The sequence below is a fragment of the Sphaerodactylus townsendi genome, linkage group LG05 (assembly GCF_021028975.2).
Source record: "Sphaerodactylus townsendi isolate TG3544 linkage group LG05, MPM_Stown_v2.3, whole genome shotgun sequence".
Lineage (NCBI taxonomy): Eukaryota > Metazoa > Chordata > Lepidosauria > Squamata > Sphaerodactylidae > Sphaerodactylus > Sphaerodactylus townsendi.
The window spans coordinates 16,792,135-16,812,825 of NC_059429.1; the positions used below are offsets into that span (position 1 = coordinate 16,792,135).

A 20,691-nucleotide genomic window follows, 5' to 3' on the forward strand; every position below is an offset into this window, starting at 1 on the left:
GGGGGAGAAATCATTCCCAGCCAGCTATGTGGCATCCTTTTAAGTTGCAGTGTCTGAGTCTAAATATACGTGTTCTACTGTTCAGCTGTTTCTCCTCCCCCCACTCTTTATAACGCTGGTCTGCTTTGCAGGCTTAGTGCTTTAGATTTTCAGAGCTGTGCTTATCTTGCAGCAATGTGTCAATCAAGCCCATGTAAGTTGGGCATTACATGCAACCAGTTTAGAGTGGTTCCAAGGTGGCCTTTGGCTCGGATAGATCCTATAATGTACTTTACACTTTCTTGTTGGTAAGCTGTTTATGGCCTGCATGGCTGCTTTTTGGTGTTTACAAGCAGCCATTGTGTTTGGGTGGCTGCTTGTAAATATCTCCGGGTATAAGGCTTGGCCATTTCTGAGGTGGATGCTTTCTTGGAACGCTGGGGAAGGGAGAAATTAAGGCAGAGGGAGTGAAAGCAGGTAAGGCCGAAGGGTCTGCATGGTAACTAAAGCAGTTGCTGTCTTGTGTTCCTTTGTATTGTGGAAAAGAAGATGCATCCCTGTGGAAATGGTAGGGGGTTTGGGTTTTCCTTTCTGGTTCTCCTTTTCAGGAACCTTTTCGGATAGGATGCTGTTTCTCATCTGCCTTTCAGTTCAGTAGCCGGCAGCTCACCCTTCTTTATTGTCACAAACGAGCGTGATTGAGAGAGGCTGGAAGCTTCACAGTCTGGCTGTGCAGGCTCTGGGAGGTGTGCCCAGCCTCTTGCAAACTGTTGTCCTGTACTGTGCAAATAGAAAGTAGGTGGAACCTAGAAGGGAAGTGGGAAAAAGATAATTCAGACTTGCCCCAATGTCGGAAATACTATAACATAACGGGCATAATGCTTCACTGAGCAATTCATCCTTCTTTCTTTGCAATCAAGGCTATTAAATTCCAGGCACTGAACATTTAATGCCTATTCCAAAGAATATTGAGTTCATGCTTGTGGAGAGACAAGAGGCTGCGTTGAGACAAGTTATGTGTTAAATGTTTGCTTTTTCAACTCCCTTGCTTTTGTGTAGGAAGCAAAGCAACAGAAAGGACTGTGATAATGGATAAGTCCAAGGGTGAACCAGTTATTAGCGTAAAGACGACAACTACGTCAAAAGACAGGGTAAGTTAAATAATGTTTTCTTGTGCTGTTTTTTTCATTTCCTAGATCTAGGTGGATATCACATTGGTCCGAAGCAGCAGAAGTCCAGTAGCGACTTTAAGACCAATAAAGTTTTGTTCTTGATATAAGCTTTCATTAATACCAAGAATAAAACGTTGTTCTTAAATGTGCCACTGGACTCAGACTTTTTTTCTGTTCACTTCCTGTGTGTTCCTTTAAAACTGCAGTTGTTGCGAGCCAACTTTCACAGCACAGAAAGCCTGATTCAGGGGCTTACAATCTCCTTGCCCTTCCCCCTCACAACAAACACCCCCTCCACCATTCCAGGAATTTGTCTAATGTTCATATTCATGTGGAATTTTTATTTCTCTGAGCTGTTTCGTAAGTCTGTTTTTGGTTGAAAACTGGAATAAAAATATACCAAACATATAGTGAGGTTGTAATGCATTGTTGCCTTAACTTTTTAAATCACAAAAAAGATACTTCATGGGGTGATCATGGTTGCGGTTTACTTGGCTGGTCTTGGTTTAAGTGCTTTCCTGTAAACGAGAAGCAGATTAACCACAAAGGATGCTTTAGGGTGCCTTGTGGAAACTGCTCTGGACAATGCAGTACAGATCTGAGCGCCAGCATCAGTTTGTCATTGTGAGAAGGCAATGGGACTACTGAGAGAAGGATTGGGATTCAACATTCTGGGGGACCCAGGGTGGTATTCAGGGTGCCAGAGCAAAGTAACAGACTGTTTGTTCAAGTCAAACATATTCTGTTTGTTGTGTGGGAGTCTTTGTTTGGAGGCCTGTGCCGGCTCTCACCAGGCCTGTTATACCTGTAGTCAAAAAGAATGGCACAGTACACAATTGAGAGGATTTCCAAGTGACCCTAGGTTGTGCATGCATGCGTGCTGCTTAGGGCCTATTACCTTAAGCTAGACCAGGTAGGTTTTCTTAATGTTGGGCAGGGCTTTCTTAATGTTAAACAGTATTTCCCAAGAGGTTTGTAAAGTTCACATCTCCAAATGAAAGTCCATCCTTCCTTTCATAAACAGCTTCACCAGAGCTCATGAATTTAAGCTGAGCTTTTCCTACTCTATAGAATAAGCTTTTCCTATTCAACACAATAAGTTGTTTCTTTTCTGAAATGGGTCGGCGGGCAGGCCTCCTGCAGCAGTTCAGTTTGTGGGGTAGTTGTGTTTGGCTGGATTTGCATGTATAAGAGTCCCTTGAAAACAGGCTTCTGTAATGAGTTTTTATGACTTTGAATATTAGAGCATCAAGAGCCAGGATCGTAAATCAGAGAGCAGGGAAAAGAGCAGAGAGAGGCAAGGGGCCGCACCCTTTGACAAGACCAAGGAGCCAAGACGGCAGAAAGAAACAGACCACCGGTAAGCTGCCTACCCCAAAATAGTTTGCAATAGTAGCTGGTTGTTTCCATCAATTTTTTTTGTCCACTCTCTGTGCTCAGGTGCTGCTTTCTTCCTTCAGCTTTGCCCATCCTGCTTTCTTGAAGGCCTTGCCTGCTCTCACTCAGTTGTCCTCCAGGGCCCCTTGGACAGGGAAAAGGCAGAGGCAGCTGCGTCCTGATAACATCTGTCTCAATTTTTCCCCTCAGGAGAAAATCCCTTGTATTTTCTCTTGGTGTGTGTACACACATAGATTGGGTATACATTTTTGTGCAAGAAGACATACACAAATGAGGGGTGGGAGGTGTACATCTGTGGCAGTGGTTCTCAACCTTCCTAATGGCGCGACCCTTTAATACAGTTCTTCATGTTGTGGTGACCCCCAACCCTAACATTTATCCATTTTACAGATGGAGAACACTGATGCAGAGAGTCTTAGGCAGTGGTTCTCAACCTTCCTAATGCCGCTACCCTTTAATACGGTTCCTCATGTTGTGGTGACCCCCAACCCTAACATTTATCCATTTTACAGATGGAGAACACTGATGCAGAGAGTCTTAGGCAGTGGTTCTCAACCTTCCTAATGCCACGACCCTTTAATACAGCTCCTCATGTTGTGGTGCCCCCCAACCCTAACATTTATCCATTTTAGGCGACCCCTGCGAAAGGGTCATTCGACCCCCAAAGGGGTACCGACCCACAGGTTGAAAACCGCTGATCTATGTGAAGATTTTGTTTGTTTGTTTTTTTCCCCAGTAGCTTCAGATGGCATTTTGTCAGCGAGAAGCCCAGTTGGTAGAGTTTAAACCTGTGAGATGGGATATGAATGCATGTCGCCTCGTTTTTATCTGCAGGAGTTCACGTTGTGTTTTAAAAATGTCTGGGCTGCTGCTGGTGGCCGTGGCATTCTTTAGAGTGCACTTCTGCCCACAGTTGTACTCTGTGCCAGATGTTCTCCCCCACCTGCTGGAGCCAGTAAGTGCTCTTCTGGTTTTCCCAGGAAGGTGGCAGCAAAGGCTTACCTCCTCCCAGCAGGAGGCAGGACTAACAAACTTTATATCCCACTGCAGGGAGGAAAAGCAGAGTCTCTTCTTCCATGCTGAGACTGGGAGCACAACTAACATTTCCTTCCATGGCCTCTTCATCACCTCTGCAGACCAAGGAAAGGGATTTTCCCGCTGCAGGAAGCAGAGACATCCCTGCCAGCGGTTTGCTGATCTTGGCTGTTGCTTCCACCTCCCACTGGGCAGCAGGAAAGGAACTGAAACTGCCCTCGTCCCTTGCAGCTCCCTACTGAAGCTGCTTCCCGACATCTGATCAACCCTAGACCTGGAAAAGGAGTGGCAGCAACGCTACTGCAGCAAGGAAGAGCACCAGTGTGTGTGGAAGTTCCTGCTGCTGGGTCTGCTACTCTTCTACTCTTCTCTCCTGGGTGTTCTTCTGTGAAATTCCAGCTTGTGCATGTCTGGGCGTGTGGGTACTGGAGTGCAGCAACCCATAGCTGAATTTCGACGGGGGAATGCTTCCGTTCGTTTCTCACATTTCACCCCATGGTTTTCCCACACAGCATTACAGCACGCCACCTCCACTGGAACAGGATTAACAATCCCTTGTGAATCCCTTCTGCATCCCTAGTCTTGCTCTCCCTCTCCCCTCCAGGCCTGTCGGAGAAAGAAGCCAAGATTGAGAAGCGCTTGAAACATGCCCGAAGATGTGCAGCCAGAGAGGGAGAATTATTTCAAGAAGACGCTCCCGTAACTATCCTGTCGAAATACTTTCCCTAGGGGCTTCCGACACATCTTCAGGGCGTCTCAAACAGAACCGTGTGTCTTTTCCACAAGACAGATGGGATCCAAGTTAGGCCCAGAGCACTCAGCAGTCCCGTGAGAAAATTCACAGGATTCCTTCTGACGATATCTTGGCAGCTACACGTTCATCTAAGTTGGGGGCGACCAAAGTTCCCCTACTTGTCAGGTATCTTGGGAAAGGGCTCAGCATGTTGACTAAAGTGGCAGGCTTTGTGGCAAGCACCTCCATAGGCTGCTTGAAGCTCTCATCGGGGCTTGACCTCTGATGTTGCAGCCTGAATGAATTGATATCTACAGCACCACTGTTAGCTCAAGGCCTGTTCGTCAACTCCTTCTGCAGGGGCAAATTCTTTGGTGAATCTCTTCCCCTGGTCATACCGAAGACCAAAGAAAGAGCGTTTCCTATCTCTTTTTCATGCCTCTTGATCCCTTCGTGGTCTGGCCTTCACTATGAAGTCAAATCCTCATTGGACAAATCCAGGGGAGAAGGTCAATGGCAGGAAAATCTGCACCCACCATGATCCAGCCATCTGCTCATCCCTGGTCCAAGGGAGTCTTCTACTGTTCCCCACGTACTGAGCTTCCTTCGCCTTGGTGGCTGGCAGCGATTTACTGAGGCCACGCTCTGAAACTACAGCTTGTTGCATGTCTCACATCTGACCTAGCTTCAGCAGGCATCATCAATGGTGCGCTAGGCACAGGAGTCATGGTACAAGTTCCAGCGCTAGAAGGATTCTCCAACATGTTCCCAGCATGTTTTACAGTTCCAAGCAAGACTAGAGTGGAAAGCAGTTGAGGAACCTGATATCCAGAGGAAGAAATTCCAGGGGTTTTTTAATCTGGAAAAGAGGGCAAAGTCATTTCAGTTAAGAGACTTTGCAGGATCTGATCTAACCAAAGTGTGCTTTTGTACAACCTGCTTGTCCCAGTTTCGCCGATCTCTGAAACTCACGTGCAACGTAAGACGGTGTCTGTGTAAGGATCACCCATTCTGCCTCTCTTCTTCTCTCAGAATCTGCAGCAACGAGGGTGGCTCTGGCAGTGCATTTCATGCCACTGACTACATAGCTACCACTGATCTGGTCACCCCTGCAAGTCTGAAGTCCCTGAGATGCCACTGTTATTTTAGAGCATCCAGAGTTCGTGGTTAGTTAAAGCAAGATTTCTTTCTACTTTGTTCAAGGGCTCCATTATCAAGTAACGAACAAAGTTCTCTGTATTACAAGAACTACAAAAGAGGATTGGTCTAAAATGCAACTGCAGGAGTCTTGTCTAGGAATCACGGCAAGCAACATATAACTCTGATGCATCGTCCAGGCCTGAGCTGCCATTCCTCCATTTGTGGCTGGGCTTTGGTCACTTGGCTAGGGAAACACCACTTGTGTATTATATAGGAGTAAGAAGGTCATTTGTCCCCCTTAAGAACTGATCTCTCCTCACCTATTGCCCAGATTGACTATGTATGGGCAATAGTTGTTGGTTGAGTGGCCAGACAGATATCTCCATCAAAGGCCATTTCATTTGAAACATAGTACCACTGATTGTGGCAGCTTTGAAGAGGAAAGTTGTGTCTCAGTAGAATGCACCCAGAGTTTGCACCAGTTAATTGAAAGATGCCCAACCAGCAGAAATGGATTCTTCCTCCAGCAGCTTTCCAGATATTTGCTTACTTCCAGAACACCCAAATCATTAACCCGTTTGTAGCTATCTTCATTAGTTGTTGGAGGACAGTATGCCATGCAGGGTTTTCTTGAAGTCTTTTTTCACCTCTAGCAAGGGAGGTGTGGAAAGTGAACATCTTGACCACAGAAGCAGTGGTGGGATTCAGCAGGTTCGCACCACGTCTGCAGAACCGGGTTGTTAAAATGCCTCTTGTAAACAACCGCTTGTTAAATTATTTAAATTCCACCACTGGAACCAATTGTTAAATTATCTGAATCCCACCACTGAACAGAAGTAATGATAACGATTCCATTCTGCTCATGGAAGCCTTTGTTCTCAGGCCAGATGGGCTTCAAGATCCTCAGCCTACAGCACCTTTTAGGGGAAGTGGTCACCCATATTCTGTGTGGTATCAGTTGCTCACATGGAAATTGAGTAGCTTTGCCATGTTAACATGTGATCCAGGGTTTCTTGGGGTTTTTTTTGTCTTCCACCAAGAAGATGTGCAAGATACAGAGGAAGGTTTCAAAAATGTTTCAGTGCAAGAAGATCTTCCCCACATCAGCTTCTGGAGCAGATACTTTGGATTATCTCCAGGAGAACCTGGACTGGTCATCCAGAAGAGGCAAACCTCACCCCTAGAATGTCCTGAGGTGGAGTCAGGAGGTGTTCCTTATCTGTCCACTCATGCATTACACTGTTCCTGAGGGGAGCCTGCCTCCTTAGTCCATCCTCTAGTTGTATATTCTCAAGCTGGGGCCTATCCTTGGCATCAAGGACATTTACAGCATTCCTCTTCAAGCCTCTGAGAACCAAGAAGAGTTTGGATTCATGCCCCATTTTTCTCAACTACAAGGAGTCTCAACGTGTCTTACAAATTCCTTTTCCCTTTCTGTCTCACAGCAGACCCCTCGTGAGGTAGGTGAGGCTGAGAGAGTTCTGAAAGAACTGGGACTGGCCCAAGGTCACCTAGCAGGCTTCATGTGGAGGAGCAGGGAAACAAATCCAGTTCGCCAGATAAGAGTTCACTGATCATGTGGAGGGGTGTGGAATCAAACCCGGTTCTCCAGATCAGAGTCTGCCTGCTCTTAACCACTACACCATACTGGCTCTCATCACCCTGATTAGAGAGCTTATCTAGATGGTGGTGGTTTTGGTGATTCCAACTTGTCAGGCAGGAGAGGGGGCAGTTGTTAAGAGGAGTGCGCGCTTCGTGGCGAGACGCTTCTGTGCAGCGGATCCATTATTTGTCTTCAAAGTGAATTTTAATCTTCTGTCAGAGCCAGGAGTCTTTACCAGCTAAACAGGTTACAAATGCTAAGAAATATACTGTGCCTCAGCATAGGTCTGAGGAGATCTCTGGAACTGAGTTGCTTTGATAGTTTGTGTTTCACGGTCTAGGATGGCGGGGCGGGAGAGTGCCCAGGTCAGTTCCCAGCAGATAGATAACTGGTAAATTACACCAAAGGGCCATCACTATGGGCAAAGATCGTGGCCTACTTTGTTGCAGGTTATTAAGCCTAAGTTCTTGCTGACTGGCCAAAAAAACCTTTCGATCTGCAATCCCAGATGAGCTTTTTGCCACTCTGTGTAATGTCAGAGATCATGACCCCCCCCACAAGAATGCATTTCACACACAGTGGCTGAGAGCCGTGTCTTACCTGCCAGAGGTGGTGGTGGTGGTAATGTGTAATGTCAGAGATCATGACCCACCCAAGAAAGCATTTTGCTAGCATTGCACACAAAGTGGCCGAGAGCTGTGCCTTACCTGCCAGAGGTGTGGAGATGGTGGAAAGGTACATCAAGTCGCAGCTGACTTATGGCGACCCCTCAGAGAGAGGGGTTTTTAAATTGCCTGCCTTTCCATAATGACTCTGAACTTCCTTGGTGGTCTCCCATCTGCGAACTAACCAGGGCCAACCCTGCTTACCTTCCAAAATCCAACGAGAGCTGGCTAACCTACGCCAGTATCCTGTTTAAATTAAACACACATACCCCTTAGCCTTGTTGATGACTGCTGGGAGACGTTTAGGGTTGCTGCTTGGGCCATACCTTCCTTTTTAACCAGCATTTGATTCTCTTGCATCTGTTCTTCCTTTTTATAGGACGATCCTGCCACAGTGTTGTGACTCACCTGGGAATATGTCTGCTGCTCCTGGACATCCCTTGGTGGCTGGCTCTCCTGCTGGCTGAACGAGAAAAGGAAGTCGGGACTCTCGAGATTCCCTTCTGTTTAGTAGGCAGGAGAGCGGGCAGGTGCTGGGTTGAAACTTTGGGGAATGTATCATTTGGCTGGATCAGTTCCCTTCTCCCCCCCCCCCCCCCTTCCTTTGGTCAAGGATGGTTGAAGAATCCACTCTGTGTTTGGCTTTTTGTTCGTCCACGTAAGAGGCCAAATGTTACTTTTTTAATATAGAATCTTTTTTGTTGATTTTCTCAACTTGAATCCACATCCTGAAACTAAGAAGTCTATAGCCTTCAGATGAAACAACACATTTGTTGGCCATCTGTCAGCCAGGGGAGGAATTAATCCTTTGCTGCTTGTTCTACTTGCTGCATGGAATGGAATTTTGTGGTAAGTTCTGTTTTTTGAAAGCTGGAAGCCGTGCCTGGGCTAATTAAAATGATGTCCGTGTATGCTTTCCCTGTAATCATTGCTGAAGAAAGAACGGAAGGATAAAACAAGGGTAGAGCTTCTTGGAGGAAGGGTGGAATAGAAATGAATTCTGTGAGCCAATACAAACAAGGTTTTCTTTTGCATAACCTGGTTTCTGCTTTCTTCTGGAACCCCTGGTGCGGAATCTCATTTGGTATCTTTTTCAAACAATTTGGGACACAACATGAATATTTAAGGTAAAGCCACCCTAGTCACTGGGGAAAGCCAAGGTATGAATAGTTCAATAAATGAATGGAAGTTTTGTGTCTAGTTTTCTGACAAGGATTTTGAACTAAACTGCTTGGTCTTTTGTAAGTGGAATATGGAGCAAATAAAGGTCTGTGAAAGAGCTGCTCCTCTCGTGTACAAGAGAGCTGATGCGTTCTGTCTGCCTTCTTAAGCAGTAACCGGAGCAGTACCCGGGAACGTCGAGACAAGCAGCGCATGCAGGCCATCTGGGAACAAGAAGAGCGGGAGAGGCTCGAGATCGCCCGGGAGAGGCTGGAAATCGAAAGGACCCGCCTGGAGCGGGAGCGCCTAGAGCGGGAGCGCCTAGAGCGGGAGCGCATGCACATCGAACATGAGCGGCGGCGGGAACAGGAGCGCATCCAGCGGGAGAGGGAGGAGCTGCGGCGGCAGCATGACCAGCTGCGCTATGAGCAAGAGAGGCGTGTGGCACTGAGGAGGCCATATGACATGGACGGGAGGTATGCTGGCCTCACGTGCTTGGAAATTCCCCAGCTTGTAGGACTTGCGTGTGTGTATGTGCATGCACTTTCTATGCTGTTCACATGTGCTTAGTGCATAGGTGGTTGTATCTTACCACTTTGCTCAGGTAACCGTGGAGCCTCTGCCAATGGAAGAAGCTCTTCTGCTTGGGGCCACTGTGTGCTAAGCGGGATGGGAAAGTAGTGTGAGAATGAACTGATAGCATCAAGGCTGTGGACTTGAGCTACGTGTTGGCCATCGCACTTGGAACAAAAATCTGGTAGTATTTTGGCTTTTCATGTCAAAGCCCCCTTGTCCCACAGAAAGGCTTTGGGGGGAAGATTGAGAGCAAAAACACAAGACTAGGAAGTGAATCCTCACTGCCCAGAGTAGCAAGCCCCAGCAGCCCCTCTAAGCTAACCGCTGGGGGACCAGGGCTCCAGCCCTTGCTGGTGTCAATCAAAATCAGCCCTGCACTTGCAAGTTAAGTGCCATGAACAATAGACAGAATAGGCCAATACTGAGTTTCGGCTAAAGCCCCAAAACCCAGTTAACGCTACGGGAGTATATGATTAATAAGATTAGTTAAAAGAAATGTGCCAAAGTATACCAATAAATAAACAGTCCAAAGCAGGAAAGAAAATAATAAAGCTAAGTAGCTTATCTTAGTATATTATTCAGGCTTTAGTCCTCTGACCCAGGCAGGGGCATACCGCGCATGGGGACATGTGGTGTCACATGTTCCCAGACGCACACCATCTAGTCACATGGGAGGGTGCCGTTTGGGTTCTTGTGCCCGGCCTCTCTTGCAGTGCGGCGCGCAGCGGCTCCCTTTGTGTCAGGGTGCCTGCTGCGGCCGAAGGCCTCCTGGCCTCCCTGTCAGGTGTGGGGGCTGTCCTTGGTTCTGACAAGGAGGCCAGGGCAACCACTCACCAGGCAAGCAGAGGCCTCCTTCCCTCCCCAAGCCGCAAGAGCCCAGTTGCCCTGGCCTCCTTGTCAGGCATGGGGGCCGTCCTCAGGCCTGACAGGGAGGGCAGGAGGCCTGCGACTGCGGCAAACGACTCGGCAGTGAGCGTCCCCAGTAGGCCTGAGAATGGCCCCCATGCCTGACAGGCAGCCATGAGTCGGCCCAGGCAGGGGTGGGGTCGCTGGGGTCAGAGGCATATATAGGAGAAAGGGGGGGCGGAAAACTCAGATTACCAGTTCCCCCCCCCCAAAAAAAATAGTAAATAATCAAGTTGTTCCATTGATTAAATCATGGAGCAAAGGAATTAAGAACAAGTGGATGCTTGGTGCTGAGATACAGAACATTCAACAAACTGCAATAGACTGATGGGGGCCATTATATGCAGCTGTGCTGTCTACCCTTTGTTTTGTTAGTTTGCAGTATGTTTGTTTTTTCCCTTTCTTGCCAGTTTCGCTTTCTGAGTCCTCTTGGATTATATGGCGAGAGCAAAAAAAGGGAGAAATCTTCTGTCAGTTTTATTAACTTCTGTTTTCTTACAGGCGTGACGACCCGTACTGGCCAGAGTCAAAGAGGATGGCAATGGATGACCGCCACCGATCGGATTTTAACCGCCAGGACCGGTTCCATGATTTTGACCATAGGGATCGTGGACGGTACCAAGACCATTCCCTAGAGAGGTTAGCCAGTGAGCGAATGGTTGTATGTCTTGTTAAGAGAGAGGCCCCTTGTCAGCCTTGCCCCTTGCAGAAGAAACGGGTGGGGAGCGTAATGTCCATTCTGTTTGGGAGCATTCTAGTTGGAAGGGTATAGATTTTATTCTGCTTACGTTAGAAAAAAATTATATATAGATTTTATTCTGAAGTGAATTATCTTGTTAACCAGGAAAATGTCTTGCAATGATTTTTGGGATGGATCTAAAAATAAATGAATTTCTAGGCTGGACTGCACATGAAAATCTGCTTAATGTCATGCATTGCTAGCTGTGTTGGGGAAGGGAAAAATCTATCTCTGATTGCTAGCAGCTATCTTTGGGCTCTGGATTGATCGATGTGGAGCACCTTGTAGCAGTGAATTCCGCAGACTAGACAGGAGACAGAGATGGGGCAGGGTTCTGTATTTCATTCTCCAGCAAAGGCTGCAATAGCAAATGTTTGTGCCCTCTGAATCTCTTTCTGACCCAATCTGTCCAAGGAAACAAAACAAAAACAGAGTTGAAAATTCAACTTTGTGTTAGTGACTGACTCTACTTTTTTTCCCCCTCCAGAAGAGAAGGGTCACGAGGAATAATGGGAGAGCGAGATGGGCAGGTAAGCAGTGTTTGTTTTAGACCAGGGGTGTCAAACTTGCGGCTTGGTGGCCAAATCCAGTCCCTTGAGAGGGCTTAGTGAGCCCTCAGTGAGCCCACTGAGGCACCCCCCCCCCCCCCCCGCCCCCACTCACAATCTGGCCTGGTCAGACAAATTCAACTGTTTTGTTAGTTTGTTTCATAATTTAAAGGCAATTAGCATGAACTTCCCTTGCAGTGTTTTGATTTAAGGAGGAGGAAATCATAGGCACTGATAACTGTTGATGCAAATTTAGTTCTCCAAAAGAACTGTGCATGATGCACCTGGATGTGTCTCTCCATGCTTTTGTTACAACAGAACTGAACTCAGATCTCCCCCACCCCCCTACCAGTCAAAGTCATTGGGGTGCCTCAGGTTTGCTTTCACTCCCCGTGGCATTCCTTGGCAATTCTGTATTGTATTGAGGAGTACAGTAATACCTTCCACCTTGGGTAGAGGAAACACAAAAATAAGGACTTTAGTTTTTTGTTTGACTTACACCACCACTTACAGTGTACCTTGGCCAATGTGATTATTGTATCGCGAGATCTACTGTTCACACCATGCCGACTGACTTAAAACACAAACATATACACCAATTAGCCATGCCAGCAGGGACTGATGTGAATTGTAGTCCATGAACATCTGAAGAACCAGAGTTGGACACCTCTGATATACACAGAGAAGAAGGGTCCAGTTGCTCTGTTAACGTGCAATAAGGTGTCTTAGACATACAAACATTAACATATATACGAATTCCGGTACTGTACTGCCAATTTTCTAAACAGGTACAAATTTCATTTCCCCAAAAATCTTTTTTAAGAACATTTAAGTCCTGTTAAATCACCAAAGTCCATAAAAAGAACGTGGATTTTCACCATATATCTTGAATGTCTGCAGCTTGTAGAGAATGTATACATGTTCCAGACCAAAATTATGCATGTTCCAGACCATTCTGGTAGGGACTGATGGGAATTGTAGTCCATGAATATCTTGAGGGCCAGGGTTGGACACCACTGAGCTATAGCATGGTTTCTGCTTTAAAACTATTCAGCTCTGGCATGTGTACTTCAGGCCCTGCCTGCTGAATAAAATAAGTAACTGATAAGTGGAAGAAGGGCCCCAGGGTCTTTTAGCACAATCCCAGTTCCTCGCTGTCTCCCCTGGCGTCTCCCTGCAGTTGTGGGATCCCAAGAAGGGTACAGTTTTCTATGGCAGCTCCCTCATCACAGGGAAAGCTGGAACTGAGATGATGCTGATCCTCTGTCCTCTTCACTCCTCCAGCACTACACAGATGACCGCCATGGGGGACCAGATCGACACTCACGGGATGGATGGAGCTATGGCTCCGACCGGCGTATGAGTGACGGGCGGGGCATACCCCCACAGTCTCGGTGAGTGGTGGCACACAGCCTGAAGCAATGCTTGATTTTGATTCCCTCTGTGATCTGTAACTTGCTTTGCCCCAAAACAGAGGTCTGCAACCTGCGGCTCTCCAGATGTTCATGGACAACAATTCCCATCAGCCCCTGCCAGCATGGCCAATTGGCCATGTTGGCAGGGGCTGATGGGAATTGTAGTCCATGAACATCTGGAGAGCCACAGGTTGCAGATCCCTGCCCCAAAAGATATGGGCAGGCAGTAAGATTTCACAAACACAAATCTCGGCCAGTCTTAAAAGCTGTTCCTCTCATTGCATTGTTCTGGTCTGCTGAAAGCCAAATAAATGTTTTTTCGCCATTTCAGGAAGACTCTCACTATTGGTCATTAGCAGCTGTCTATCATTTGGCTTCAGAGAGGAGTTTCGAGCCCTCCTCTCTTGTGGTCTGAGGGTCCCAGGCTGTTTATACTATTGGGGGTTAGCAGCACCCTCAGCAGAGCACTGACAGCAATAGAGGCCAGTGCCAATGCTGGAACACTGTTGGTCTTTTCCTTTCCAGGGACGTTCCCCTCTCCAGAGGGCTGCAGCAACCAAAACTGCAGAACAGTCATTAAGATATTGCATAAAGACGTGAAAAATTGTCTTCTGGGATCAGGCCAGGGATCTGTATTAGTCCTTCTGGGTTGAATCCACCCCTCAGAGTATTTTCCAGCAGCATCCATCTAGATGTCTCTATGGAGTTCATAAGGAATGTGGGGTTTGTTCCCTATGTTTTTGTCTGGCTTTTGACCCCAGGATCAGACTCAAAAATCTTTTAGGAGAGACTGGTCTGGCAAACCCGGAAAAAATTAAAAAATATAAAGCAGCCGTCTAAGCAAGTGACCATTTTCTGTGGCACTTTATAACAAATCCCGATATTTGACTCTGCAATCAGTAGATTGCAGAATGTTTGGAAACAAAGGGAGGTTAAGCACATACAATCTTTGACCCATATGACCAATAAACAGATGCTGCTTTAGTCTGGGAAAGTTAATATCTTATGTAACTGTTTTAGTTCTAACCACCTGACATCTGCCTGCACTTGTGATTCAATTGTATTTACTAATAAGTTGGAAACTCCCTGTGACATTTGTCTAATCTCAGGTGGGAGTTCTGCATTGTAAATTTGCAGTTTTATTGGGAAGAATCCTAATGATCAGTGGGAGAATGGGAGGTATTGTAAATTGCTGTATGAATATAACTGATCTGTATGGTTGCTCTTTCGCAGCAGCTAACCAGTGTTACCTGAGCTTCTTTACCCACACAATACTGCACATTTAGATGTCTCTAAACAATGTTTTTGAAGCTTAGCTATGTCCATAGCGTAGCTTTAAATATCAAAACCAAGTTATCTCTCTTTTTTTGAATAAATACCACTTGTTCCCTGGGGGTTGAATATGTATTCTGCCAAATTCAACTATTTTGGTTATAAATTAGGAGGCAGAAGATTAAAGTACTCCTTCCTTAGTAGGTGTATTTATCTTTCTCTGATAGTTTTATCCTGCCTCCCTTCTAGGAAGTCCGGGGCAGTATTTGTAGTTTTTCTGTTCCCATTTTGCTCTCAAAACAGTCCTTTTAGGTGGGTTCTGCAGAGAAACAGCAATTCACCTAGTCTCCCATTTTGGTTCATGGCGGAAGTGGGGACTGGAGCCCAGATCTCCCTAGTCCAAGAGGCCAGTGGAGACAGTCAGCTTGGTAGAGCAGCAAGCATCATTAGGTAGCTGCTTGAGTTGACACTGTGAGAAAGCCATGGTGCGTATGTTGAGCTTGCAAAAGATAGACCAGGGCGAGGCATGTAACAAAAACTTCACCTCAGCCAGTTCCTCTGTGAGTTCAGGGGAGTGGGGGCTAGGTTTTCTCTCTGCAGGTAAATCAAGGACTTGCCAATCAAACTTGCTCTTCTTTTCAGAGACAGCCGCAGCTGGGGAAATCACAGCCGAAAATTTGATGGCCACCAAGATCGCTCCTGGCAGAGCAACACCCATGGTGGAGCAATGGGCCGGGATAACGAGCGGTGGCAAGGTGACTTTTTCCCCCATTCAGCACTTAAAAGTGCCTAAGACGCCCCAAACTTTGTGAACTCGTGGGCACGTTTGGAATTCTGACACGCCGTGGTGGCCGCAGCAACAAAATGGCTGCCACAAAATAGCTGCGGCAGGAAGTGGAGCCAGCCGCAAAATCATTGCCACAGCTTAACTTCAGTCACACACTGCAGATCCTTGTGCTGCAACTGCTACCAAAGCAACATTTTTAAAAAATCTGCACAGCCAGTCAGAAGTCGTGCTGTGCAAAAAGCCCCACTTGGCCCCACCCATTTCCTAAAAACGCGGCAGGCACTAGAAAAGAAAACAGTAGGTGTCATGGTGCCCATAGGCAGAATGTTGGGGACCCCTGGCCTAAGAAAACTTAAACAATCTTGATTAGCTTTTATCCTGCTTTGGAGACAGAAGGGCTCTCCCAAGTAGTTCACATCAATAAATTCACTCACCATACCAGGAGCAGAAATTGTACCAGGGGGGTGAGCAGTTAAATGCTGTTAGTTGAGGACAATTTTGTAACTGCATTGCGCTTACAATTGTGGAACTTCTGACACTGACTGGCTAAGCCGATTACAGCAGCAAAGAACATTCACAAACATTCCAATACAGAATAAGGAAGATTGTTTCAGTCCATCTTCTATTTGAGAAGGGAAAGCTGCCAGTTTAGCAGGGAGCAGACCTTCACATAGGGCCTAGGAAGAGGAGCAAGCTAAGATGTCCTATCTGAAGTACCAGATCCTTTAATATAGTCTAGCTTACTGGCTAGGATCTTCTTCATAAGCTTTGCCCCTTTTTTAATAGCCACCAGCCCAATATATTTCTTTTTATCCCAGCTTTTAGCTAAGGGGCTGATCTTGTACCATCATTTCATTGTCTGTTTTTAGCCTGAGAAATGTTTTAACACCCATTTCAAGCGTCTTTTGTAATTCTGCACTCTGCTGTGTTGGATTAGTGGGTTTAAATCACTTTTATGACATTTTATGTGGTGGGCTTTTTAGGGCAGAGGAGAGGTTGTCTTTGTAACCTGGATAGCTTTAAAAAGGGCTTGGACAGATTTATGGAAGAGAAGTCGATTTATGGCCACCAATCTTGATCCGCCTTGATCTGAGATTGCAAATGCCTTAGCAGACCAGGTGCTCGGGAGCAGCAGCAGCAGAAGGCCATTGCTTTCACTTCCTGCAGGTGAGCTCCCAAAGGCATCTGGTGGGCCACTGCGAGTAGCAGAGTGCTGGACTAGATGGACTCTGGTCTGATCCAGCAGGCTAGTTCTTATGTTCTTAGAAAATTTCCAAAGAAATAATAAGCAGGGAAACCAAAGGGCCAGCAGGCCAGCAGCACCAAAGAAGGAGTGCTGAGTGACTGTGAGAACAATTGAATATCACGCTTTAGTTCGAATTCAGCAGTCTATTTGACCATGAGGTATCCAGTTGCTCAAAGGACCTGTAGATCTTTGACAAAGAGTTGTTGCAGACATAGAAGAAGAAGAGTTTGGATTTATACCCCACCTTTCTCTCCTATAAGGAGACTCAAGGAGGTTTACAAGCTCCTTTCCCTTCCTCTCTCCACAACAGACACCTTGTGAGGTTGATGGGGCTGAGAGAGTTCCGAAGAACTGTGACTAGCCCAAGATCACCCAGGAGTGCGGAAACACATCTGGTTCACCAGATAAGCCTCCGCCACTTAGGTGGAGGAGTGGGGAATCAAACCCGGTTCTCCAGATTAGAATCCACCTGCTCTTAACCACTGTACCACACTGGCTGCCATGGGACAGGGAAATTGGGCCATTGAATGAGTTTCCAAGATCTTGACATTTTTAGTGTGGATGTTTCCTTAGTGTGCTTGTGTTCCTTCCAGGTGGAAGCAGAGGGAGACGTGGCCATTCGGTGTGGCGAGGTGGCATGTCTGGGTAAGGAGCTTTGCACGTGGCCCCAGAATTCGGAACCCTGTTGGCCTTTCCCCTTCTTCCCCTGGATAGATTAGTAGCTCCTCTCTCTTTGTAAAAGCCTCTCTCTTTGTAAAAGCCTTCTACACTTTGTAAAAGCCTTCTACGCTTTCTGAGCCTCTTCTTGTTAATATGAAGGGTACACTTGTTATGCCAACCTGCTGTAAGGCTTCAGTGCTAGTTTGCCTGCTAGAACTATTTTCCTTATTGGGCTTTGCTGTGGGAAGGGAAACCAAGTAATTTGATACTCCAACAAGGCCAAGCAGCCGTGGTTCTCTTGATATTTTTTTGCCAGGTGTACCCATCTTTGGACAGGGAAAAACGGGATGCAACTCCAGTAAAATAAAAATAAAATGTATCTGGAGGAGGCTGGTGCAACTTCACAGCTTGCTGGCCCTTTTGCAGTGACAGAGGCTTAGCTGTCAGAGGCAGCCCTAGACATTCAGAACTCTGTCAGACCTGACTCCAGTTAAGCAAGTGAATGAAAAACATCCTCTTAGTTGGTTCTGGTGGGTTTTCCGGCCTGTGTGGTCTGGTGGATCTTGTTTGTAACGTTTTCGCCTGCATCTGAGGCTTGCATCTTCAGAGGTGTATCACAGAGGGAAGTCTGTAACACACTGTTATACAGTTCCCTCTGTGATATACCTCTGAAGATGCCAGCCACAGATGCAGGCGAAACATTAGGAACAAGATCCACCAGACCACGGCCACATAGCCAGACCACTGCCACACAGCCCGGAAAACCCACCAGAACCAGTTGAATCCGACCATGAAAGCCTTCGACAATACATCCTCTTAGTTGCTCAGACCAGTCACCAACCCCGTTCTAGAAGCCTTTAGTTCGCATACAGTATTTCTGGTGGGTTGCTTTTGGGGCTATCAGAACTTACACCAATGACCCTCCCCCACGAGATTCAGAAACCGCTGCAAGTTTGTGTCATCGCAAACCGAAAGGTTGGTCCCAAAGCCTTAACTTTGTCCCCTTTTCTTAGGCGGGGAAGCTTTGTGCCGAGCGGCACGCAGGGCCAAGCATCGCATGGCGGAGAGGCGGAAGATGAAGGTTTCTCGGGGCAGGACAGAGGCAGCCGGCCCAATCCCCGGTTCAGTCGCCGCTATTGAATGTTTTATCTGCTTTTGTTTTTGTTTATTAACTGTACAACGGCAACAGAGACTACAACACTACTGCTCAGTGTCTCACTGACTGTGACTCTTAAGTTAACCTTCATTGTTCTACTTTGTAGCGCAGAATGTGAACCCATTCAGGATTTTTTTGTAACGTGTTCCTGTACGTGCTGTCCTTGCAACTCGCCCTCCCCCCACCCCATTTAAAAGAAAATGCATTTCTTTTATGAGGCATTCCATTTTCTATAAATAAAATGAGAACGGTTTACAATTGACTGGTTGCGATTTCTGAAGTCTTTGCAAGAGCTTGAGATCGGGATTGCATGTTCAGTGCATTTTATCAGGTGTTACTGTTCAACGGAAGGGTGGCACCCGGGTGGACGGGGTCCTCGGTTATCTTTCAGAGCAGGTCCCCCCCCCTCCCGAATTGGTGCAGAAAGCAGATTTTCGACTAAGTTTTAAAAAATTGCAACTGAGCAGAATGACATCTGTTGGCAGAAATGTTACTTGATTAATAACACTTAAGTTTGCTCAAATAGTTTTGAGTTCATTTGTTTACTTACTAGTCCGCTTTTCTCACTGAGACGAGGCAGATTACATGGTGGAAGTCAGGGCAGTCAATAGAATGAGACCTATATTAAGCAATATGCTGGGTAGAAGAAGAAGAGAAGAGTTTGGATTTATATCCCCCTTTTCTCTCTTGTAGGAGACTCAAAGCGACTTACAATCTCCTTGCCCTTCCCCCCTCACAACAAACACCCTGTGAGGTGGGTGGGGCTGAGAGAGCTCCGAAAAGCTGTAACTAGCCCAGGCGTGCACAGGCTAATCTGAATTCCCCAGATAAGCCTCCACAGCTCAAGTAGCAGAGCGGGGAAGCAAACCCAGTTTCTCCAGATTAGAATGCACCTGCTCTTAACCACTACACCACTGCTGCTACAGAGCCCAGGCTAGCCCAGATCTCAGAAGTTAAGAAAGGTCGGCCCTGGCTGGTACCTGCATGGGAGATCACCAAGGAATACCAGGGTCAGTGTGCAGAGGCAGGCAATGGCAAGCCACCTCTGAACATCTCTCGGCCATGAAGACCTCGTGGGGGTTACCACAAGTCCGCTGTGACTTGATGGCAAAAAACAAGACTACAGAAATCTGAAACAAATAAAAATGTTTCGTAAGAAAAAACAGCCATGAGAGCAAGGTAATACAGTGAATATGGGACACATACTAAGACAGTGGAAAGTGCCGTCGCAAATGATTTATTGCAGCCCTTTATGAGATTTTTCAAGGCAAGAGACATTTGGAGGTAGTTTTTCATTGCCTGCTTCTGCGCAGCAACCCAGGACTTTCTTGGTAGTCTCCCATCCAAACGCTAATCTGAGTCAACCCTGCTTAACTTCCAGGAACAGATGAGATCAAGTTGTACTCTGTCTCCTAAAAAGATGCTAAGTGGAGTTTATACTCCTGTCACAGAACCGAGCATGCCGGACCTTCTTTTGCTGTAGAATCCTCCACTTGGGTCCTAGTGCCTGCCTCATCCTGCCTCTCCCCATCCATCTGAAAGTCATTCCATGAACTTTAAATGCTCTCGTATCAAAGCACCATGTTCAATAATGCACAAAATAATGGATTTGACAATGGCAACTGCTGCGGCTCCACTGACTTTACTAACATCTTCATCTGAGACAGAGCATAGCCTGGGCTGTCCAGGTCAGGGCAGGTGGTGAAAAGTGACATCAAGTCGCAGCTGACTTTTGCCCCCCTCCCCCTATAGGGTTTTCAAGGCCAGAGATGTTCAGGTGTGGTTTGCCATTGGCTGCCTCTGCATAGTGACCCTGGCCTTCCTTGGTGGTCTCCAATCCAAATAACTAGGGCTGATCTTGCTTAGTTTTCAAGATTAGCGTGGCCTCAGCCATCCATGCCAGAGCAGCACATGCTGTATGTAGTAGAATAGTCTACAGCAGGGGTCTTCAAACTATGGCCCTCCAGATGTTCATAGACTACAATTCCCATGAGCCCTACCACTTGGCCATGCTGGCAGGGGTTGATGGGAATTGTAGACCATGAACATCTGGAGGGCCATAGTTTGAAGACCCCTGGTCTACAGCCATGTTCCCTTCATTAAAGCCCCCACCTGAATCGTTTGGTTATAATCTAGCCGCATTACCTTTCTAGAAATAGAAATATCCCCCCTGAACAATTCTGTTGTACGTGGTTTGCAGAATGACCTCTGGCAGGCCATCCCACTAGTTGGGGTCACCACAGAGAATGCACCCGTGTAGACAGCTATCTTGCCCATTTACAGGAGGTAGTTTCAGAAGGCTTTGCTCAGACAAACCAAGCTCGTATGACAGATATTAGGAAGAGAGACAATTCTGCAGTTCCAAGCCCATGTGGCAGCCGATACCTTGAACTGAACCCAAGAAAGGCAAAGAATCCCACAATGAGGATACATCTCCAGTGGCAACCTTTTTTAGTTCAGTCTGTGAGGAATTATTTAAATCCGTGCAAAGCACATCCCC

General features: G+C 46.8%; 1 protein-coding gene across 2 annotated transcripts in view; it reads left to right on the forward strand.

Annotated features, from left to right (window-relative positions):
• Window positions 1-18,453, forward strand: part of LOC125432491 (scaffold attachment factor B1-like) — a 38,828-nt gene extending 20,375 nt beyond the window's left edge. The window contains exons 13-21 of one of the 2 annotated variants that reach the window (XM_048496047.1): window positions 1,039-1,130; window positions 2,396-2,511; window positions 9,057-9,362; window positions 10,870-11,007; window positions 11,595-11,637; window positions 12,940-13,049; window positions 14,985-15,097; window positions 16,969-17,020; window positions 18,049-18,453. In XM_048496047.1, the coding sequence (XP_048352004.1) occupies window positions 1,039-1,130; window positions 2,396-2,511; window positions 9,057-9,362; window positions 10,870-11,007; window positions 11,595-11,637; window positions 12,940-13,049; window positions 14,985-15,097; window positions 16,969-17,020; window positions 18,049-18,175 (1,097 nt within the window). In that variant the 3' untranslated portion in view covers window positions 18,176-18,453. The remainder of the gene's footprint in view (window positions 1-1,038; window positions 1,131-2,395; window positions 2,512-9,056; window positions 9,363-10,869; window positions 11,008-11,594; window positions 11,638-12,939; window positions 13,050-14,984; window positions 15,098-16,968; window positions 17,021-18,048) is intronic. The other variant, XM_048496048.1, reaches the window with a different exon arrangement.
• Window positions 18,454-20,691: the final 2,238 nt, after the last annotated feature.